Here is a 7,880-nt window from a genome sequence, read left to right as displayed (position 1 = left end):
GGGCAAATTAGCTTGCAATGTCAGCATGGTAGCGAGATCTAATCAGTAGTTAAACACAAGTACAGTTCTGCTAAAGAATGAACAAATCCTGGGGTTGACCTGTGAAAGCCAGTGTACACACACACAGGTGATGCTCCTCCTTTTAGTTTGTAAATTTTGTAATTGTTAAAAAAAAACGGTAAAACACGAGGCCTTGGGAGGGGGCAGGATTTATAACTCAACATTTGGTTTATATAATTAGGACTATAAACCACATTCACAGCAGCTTCCTTCCAGTCAAGGAGCATGAAAATGGGGGATGGGAAATCTTGCAAAATTCAAATAAGCATCTTTTACAGATGACTGTTCATTGTATCTCAAGGGCAGGAAAGGTGAACAATGGAAAGAGAGCGGGACAAATAAAGGAAATGGGGGCTGATCCCCTTCCCATCCACCAACAGGGCTGCTTTTATCCTACGGGAAGGTGTTCGTGAGTTCAACCACACCGTCCTTTGTAGAAGGTGCTGTTGAGCAGAGCTTAGAAGAGCTGCAGCTAGTGCCCAGAATACATTCTCTCCCCTCGCCCTGTGTGGGCTCATTCACAGCTCTGTGGTCCAGGGTTGGGCACTTCCTTCTCTGGGACTGAAATAACAAAAGTGCAGACAGATCTGGAGGGATGCAGCCAGCGCATCTTCCAAGGCACTCTTCTTATTTTTATTTTTTGGAATGGGGGTGGAGGGAGGGGTTAGAACTAGGCGTTAAAACAACAACACACAATAAAAAGAAAAAAACAACCACAAGCCCAGTCTCTCTTCTTCTCCTTCCCTCCCAGCCTTTATCTGCAAGTGGGATGCATCTCTGCAAAACCTCCAACCCTGGGCGGTGGGGGTGGGGGATGGGGAGATAGCTATGTCAAATCCTTCGGAGACGTCTGCAAGAAAGCAGGTCTCCGGGGTATTTTCAGCACCTAGGCAGGAACCAGGAGGACTTGCATGCTGGCACCACCAACTGACGGATTCAACGCGTGATCAGGGGGTGTGTGTGGGCTGCTGGTGAGGGGTGTGGGGGGGTGGTGGAGGGGGTCCCTGCAGGAACTCTCCAGGTGCTCCTCCGGCTGCATCCCCCGGAGCTTGGGCCGCTGCAGCCGCCGCCGCCGCCGCCGCTGCCGCGCCCCGCCCCGCCGGGTCCCCGCAGCCTCGCGGGCTGCTGGGCTTTGTGGTTCGCCCGTGCGGCTGGGCCCCTGCTGGGGGTGTCGTTACGAGCATGTGCAGACAGCAGCCCAAGGTAGAGCGAGCGTGCCAGGCCAGCCCTGGGACTTGCCTTGCAATGCCATGTTTGTGTGTGTGCTCTAACTCCCGGAGAGCAATCAGGGAGACGGCTCCCGGGCCAGACTTGGCTGATGTTTTCTTGTTTCTGTTTCAGCCTTCAGGATAATTCCTTCAGCAGCACCGCTGTAACAGAGTAAGTGATTCTTGCCATTACAATTAGACTTGCATGCTTTTATTCCGGCCTCCTGCCCCCACCCCCCTCTACCCCCGTGGAAGTAACTATCATGCAGGTAGCCACCGTCCCCAGCCCCTGTGTGGATGGCACGCATTGCCTTTTGTACCCTGGGGATTCCACGCACGCTGATTGTGGTAGCCCAGAAATCTTTACAGGTTGCAATCTGCATTTTAGCAACAGCAGGAGAGATATTAATACCAGCTGATGGTTTGCAGACGCTCACTGCTCTGAGATGTGTGTTCTTGAAGCTCTTTTTATTTTTAATTTTTCCTTGTCTTTTGACATGTCTGGAAGGGAGCTCGGTTGTCTTTGGCCAACATTAGTGTCAGTTTTCATGCATTGCACGCCCTATACATCTACTGCAAATACCAGATCGATGGGAAATGACTTGAGTTTAATTCCAGCGTGTGATAAACAAGATTAACTTACCCTTGCTTGCTCTCTGGGTTTACAGATTTTAAGTCACAGAGGAGTAAACTTTTCTTGCTTGGCCTTTGTCATTTTTGTCTTCTGACCTCAAAGAACTGTTTCTAGCAGGAATGAGTCATCTGGTTCTGTGGTTAAAGCTGTGGATGAGGGTGATACCATTACAACATTGTATAAGGAAGTGTGATGGTTTAACTTCAGGCCAGAGGTGTAGTAATTTTTATTAGCGATTTATAGTTTTATCTAGACATTTATACTTCATTGTTTAGATTGTTATACTTTTCTGGCTACATTTTTCTAATGGTGTACTGTACATTGGATAGCACATTTTACTAATACTATATGTGATTTGTATGTATAGGTATAGCCTATACATTTCAACTAGTAGTATTTCTCTAGGCAAATGAATGTACAGTGTTTACTTCTGGGATCTTTTGATAGAAGTCACTCTGGAAAGCTTTTCAGGAAAAAAAGGTGTGTGTAAAGTTGTTTATTACTCAATTACACTTAGAAGCATGTTACAGAAACCCCAACTAACTTAGGAGCAGTTTGCTAAAGTTCCCTAAAACATGCAATTAAATATAGAAATTAATATCACTTGAGTTTCAGGCCTTGCCACTCCATAATTCCCTAAGTGTCAGAGAAGCAAGTGTGTTTAGTTCTTCCTAGACTCTGTTTCTCTTGTTTCTGTGTTTGGATTGCTGTCTTAGTGCTTAGTTTTAAGTTCATTGAAGTTACTTAAAAAAAAACCAAGCCAAACCAACCAAACAAACAAAAAAAACCCAACCAGGTTCGACTTTAGAAAATGCAATATAAATACTAGTTGGGACCCACATCCTGCCAATGAGATTGCTTAGTAATCCAAAGCTGCAACTTTGCTTTACTGAAAGCCGGAGAAGAAGAGAAATATGTGTCAACATCTATTGGCTAAACAGCCCTGGACTTCCTGGTTCAGGTGCCCAGGTTACACATGATCTCTTTCCTTCTGTGTTTCTGAGCACCAAGTATTTTCTGGGAGGGATTCTTGGGAGCCTTATGTGGCTGAATCCCCAGAATCAACCATGAGCTTAGTAGCTACAAAATGGAGATATTTAGGTCTAGATTTCATCTGGATTACACACATACACACATATGTATGGATACATATCAATGTATCCGTACATTGATATGTAAAGGTTTCTGGTATAATGTTGGGAGAGAATGTGGTGCCTTGTCTTTGGAAACTCCCCAGGGAATTCTGATTTCATAAGATCATGTTGTTACTTTCAGAGAAGTGACAGTGGTTTATTTTAAAAAGCCTCTGAGTGATAATTGGTATGCCATCTGGCTAATATAGGAATCTAAGAAGCATGTTGGAAACATACCAAAAACCTCATAGGTGTAAGACAGCACAGACTAGGGTCAATTAGAAGAAGTCATTGTTGAACATAACATTTTCCCCTTCCCTCAATAACATAAACCATATCCCTTGGTTCTCTGGGAATGACTCCTTAGCCAACAGGTCTGTGGAACACTATTCTGACATGGAGACATAGAAGGTGTTCAGTAAATGTTTGCAGGCCAATGCTTAGACATGCATTGAGGAGGTACTTTCCCTTCTGAGATATCCTACAGACAAGAAAAACTCCTCTCCCCCATCCCTATCACATTTTTGTTTTCTTCCACCCATACCCACTGAAATTCCAACTAGAGATAATTTCTTTTGGATTAAGGCTTTTGGTAGTAACCCACATTGAAATGGAAATTTAAGAGTCATTGTCCCTAGCTGGGCACCAGTGACTAACACTTGTAATCCAAACTTCTCAAGAGTCTGAGATCTGAGGACTGAGGTTCTAAGATAGTCCAGGGAGAGAGAGAGCAGATACTTGAGACTCTTATCTCCAAGTAACCAGAAAAGAAAGCCAGAAGTAGAAGCCTGGCTCAGGTGATGGAATGTCAGCCATGAGCAAAAAGCCAAGTGAGAGCTTAAGGCACTGAATTCAAGCTCCAGTCTGGCACAAGTATGCAGGGTGTGTGTGTGTGTGTGTGTGTGTGTGTGTGTGTGTGTGTGTGTGTATGTGTATGTGTATGTGTGTGTGAATATGTCTGTGTCCCTGGAAAGTATGTTCAAGTTGTAATTAATACTTTATCATAAATACTATAATCCGCCAGGCTTCCATTTGTCCAATTGATTGGTCTTTCAAGAGTTAAATGAAAGTGAATTCAGGGACTCAAGAACAGATTTTATTTTCTGCTTGATTTTCCCCAGGCCCAGAGGTACTTCTAGACCAGTTCAATCTTTTTTCCTACTCATATTATTTCAATGTGGCCTTTTTTTTTCTGTCTCAGTAGCATTTAAAAAAAAATCTCTTGTTTTCCCACAGTCATTTCCTATGTTGCCTTGTTAATTTGTTCTTTAAAATGGCACTTACAAAAATTATGACTACTTCCAAACTATTAGTTCCTAAAGCAAGTGGTCACCACTACCAACTGAGGAAGGAGACTGGAGCTGGTAGAAATCACAACTCCCTGACTTTCTCCTAGAGTAACTGTGGTAGAGCCATCAGGAACAGGTGATTATGTTGGATTCAGCCCAGAGATGGTCTGTGTTTTGGAAACATTTAGCTTTAAACTCTTTAGAAACTTAATAGTTATATGGTTGGCTGTCTGGTTTAAAAATTTACATTCCTGGTTTGGGCATGGTGGATCATGCTTATAATCCCAGCTACTTGGAAGGCAGAGACAGGAAGATTGAAGTCTGATGCCAGCTCAGTCATCAAAGTTACTGGGACCCTATATAAAGAACAAGGTCCTTTCCCCATGGTATAACCCCTGTTTTCACTGTGTTTGATTCCAGTGCCCTGCATCTTGTATATACATTTTTTCTAATTTGGGGAGAGGAAGTGAAATAACAAAATGCTGAAACAAGGATACAGGTTGACCCATTGTAACAATGAGATGTACAAGACACTATGTTGAAAATGAACTTTACAACTTGTGGGGGAGGGGGGGCTGGGGAGGTGAGGAGGGAAGGGATGGTAGGGGAAAAACTAAGGAGGGGGTAACAATGCTCAATAGGAAATGTAATCACTACCTTACTCATGTAACTGTAACCTCTTTGTATTGTATCTTTACAATAAAAAATATATATAAAAAAACAAGGCTATATGTGGTGGCCATCTACCTGTAATTCTTGCTACTTGGCTACTTGGGAACTAGAAGTAGGGGTTTTCACTCTAAGGCTGGCTCTGGGTGAAAATTTGAGACTATTGTGGAATGACTTGAAATGGAAATGCTATGGGCATAAGTGGTAGAGTGCTTGCCTATCAAGCTGGGGACCCTGAGTTCAAACCTCAGTATTACCTTATTTAAAAAAAATCACATTACTAGGCCCTGTCCTTAGAGAATTGGTGTAGGGCTAAAGTAGAGGTGCAGCTGGTGTCTGCTCATTTTAATCAGGTAATCCAGGATGGTAGTAGTTCTAGGCCCACACACTGAAAAACCCCACAGGAATCTACCTTTGCAACTTTGCCTTCAGGGGAGATGGAACTACAGGAGCAGAAATCCCTTTTAGCAATCTGCATATGATCTGCCAGCCAGTCTGAGACCTCCCTTTCCTATTTAGTTAAAAGGAAAACTTCTAATAGACACTTCTTTTGCTACCAGTATTTGGCAGCATGTTGGTCTTCTACTCCCTGGGAATACAGACCAAAGCTGAGTGGAGCAGAAACAACCCAGACTCTCCCACTTCAGGTCCTGGACTCCTGGACAATAACAGCTTCTAGGTGATGCTAATTCCTACTCTCAGTACTGGAAAGGCTGACTTGAGAAGATAGAACCAGACGATAGAACCAGAAGATAAATTGTGTTATGGCCAATAGAGAGACCAATTTAGATAGCTGAATCTGGGATCTTGGAATTGTGTTTCTCTAAGTGGCTGCTGGAGTTGTCAGAAGATATTTCAATTGGATCTGTGAATCTAGTCCAGTCTTATGCTTCAGAAAACATTGGTAACTTTGTATGTTTCATTTAAAAAAATTTCATTATGATTGTACAATGGAGCTATCATTCAATACATCAGTATTATAAATGTAATACATCTCCATCAATGAGTTTCCACTGATCGTATTTTGAGGAGAAAGATTAATAAATCAAATCAGGGGGCGGGAAAGAAATAAGTTCTTGCCAAATTCCCAAACAATTGGCATGGTTGGGCTCTAGGGTTGAATCCTAGGTACAGATTGAGCCCTAGTTCCTTGGAAGCAAAATTCTGTCTCTTCTTCCTTTCTTTTCCCCTTCATTTCCCCTTCCTTTTCTTCCTTTTCCTTTTCCTTCCCTTCCCTTTTCTTCTATTACCTTTCCTTTTCTTCCTTTCCCTTCCCTTCCCTTCTCTTCCTTTCTTTCCCTTCCCTTCCTGCCAGTCTGCCTGCCTGCTTCCCTGCCTCCTTCTTTCTTTCTCTTTCCTTCTCTCATTTTTCTCTCTTCATCTTCCTTCCTTCCTCTTTCTTTCTTTCTTTCTTTCTTTCTTTCTTTCTTTCTTTCTTTCTTTCTTTCTTCTTTCCCTTTGTAGTACTAGGAATTAAAGTCAGGGCCTCACTCTTGTTAAGGTATCCACTCTATTACTTGAGCCATGTTCCAGTCTTGGATTTCTATTCTTTGCTATTAGAAAATATTATTATTATTCATGCTATAAAAGCCCAGATGCTCTGTTAGATGAATGCCACTGCTGGAATAGAATGCTGTACTTGTGAATTTATTTGTTTTTCCTGAGATGGACAGAGCGAGTATTTGACAAAGACATGAAGCAGTAAGGACATTTGGATTATTCAGTTAAAATAATTTTTTAAGTTAAGTATTTTTTTTCTTGCAACAAGGAACAAAATATTTCAGCAGATAAAAGGGGTTAGAGTCTGTAGGTGGGCTTTGTTTAACTCACTACATAAGCCATAATTTAAAAAGAGCTTCTTAGGGGAAAAGAAATAGAGCTATCATCAATTCACTTGTGGGTTAATTATACATCATTGCCGGTACAGAATATTTTTTTAAAAAATTAAGTTACTTAATGTAGTGAAAGAATTGTATTTAACAGGCTGGGGCTTAAATTCAGGGCCTCACATTCTTCTTGGCTTGTGCTTTACTGCTTGAGCCATGCCTCCAGTCTGACTTTGTGCTGATTAATTTGCGATGGAGTCAGAAGGACTTTTCTGCCCAGAGGGCTTTAAACCTCTATTCTTTGTATCTCCACCTCATGAGTAGTTAGGATTACAGGCTTGAGCCACTGAATTTTGTGTTAAATTTTGTGCCCTTTATAAGTGGTGCATCTCAAAGCATAAGCATCTAAATTGTTTGTAGCTTATCTAAATCCAGAAAAAAACAGAAATAAGGAAGAAGCATTTAATAACTTTAGTAAGACTTGACATTTCTGGGACACCTTTAAGTATTTGTCCATAGTGAATTGGAAATTAAAAAACAAAACAAACCAAGTTCTAGTCTCTAACCCTAGACAGTCTTGAAAGCACAGTTCCAACATTATAACTGGCATATGCTGAATGCTAAGTAATTATGAAATTATTTCAGGGACAACTGCGGAGGAAACACTAAATTTCAATTCAACTATATATTTTTAAGTATCAACCTGAAGTAGTACTACATATCAACTGAAGAGTACTACATCGGTATCTCCGGAAAAATAAATTAGTGTGATAACCATGTTTATAGTTATTTCTTCACATAAATCACATAATTAAAAAAACCTGTAAGGAACTAAGGACTACATAGCAATAGGAGGCATGATTCACTGGTTGCTTAACCCTCAGAATGAACAGCAAGCATTTATGCATTAATGTTGAAGCAAGATCACAAAATTGATTTCCCTTATTTGTAATAACTAGTATATGTCTAGGACAAGCAGAAAAGGTCAAAAGCTATGTACATAGGACCAGATAAGATGATGCTATGTGAAATGAACACCAAGATAGGGACATGAGAGGTTT

At 41.4% G+C, this 7,880-nt stretch overlaps 1 protein-coding gene across 5 annotated transcripts in view; it reads left to right on the top strand.

Annotated features, from left to right (window-relative positions):
- Positions 1–1,228: 1,228 nt before the first annotated feature.
- The window catches only part of Fam13c (family with sequence similarity 13, member C), a 95,168-nt gene continuing 88,516 nt past the window's right edge, over positions 1,229–7,880 (top strand). For 4 of the 5 annotated variants that reach the window (XM_013017220.1, XM_013017219.1, XM_013017218.1 and 1 more), the window contains exon 1: positions 1,334–1,440. In XM_013017220.1, the coding sequence (XP_012872674.1) occupies positions 1,379–1,440 (62 nt within the window). In that variant the 5' untranslated portion in view covers positions 1,334–1,378. Of the gene's footprint in view, positions 1,264–1,333; positions 1,441–7,880 lie in introns of those variants that run through there. The other variant, XM_013017221.1, reaches the window with a different exon arrangement.

This window comes from Dipodomys ordii, unplaced genomic scaffold (genome assembly GCF_000151885.1).
Source record: "Dipodomys ordii isolate 6190 unplaced genomic scaffold, Dord_2.0 Scaffold34, whole genome shotgun sequence".
Lineage (NCBI taxonomy): Eukaryota > Metazoa > Chordata > Mammalia > Rodentia > Heteromyidae > Dipodomys > Dipodomys ordii.
Note: the sequence above shows the minus strand (reverse complement) of the source record. Positions and strands in the feature narration are given on the sequence as shown.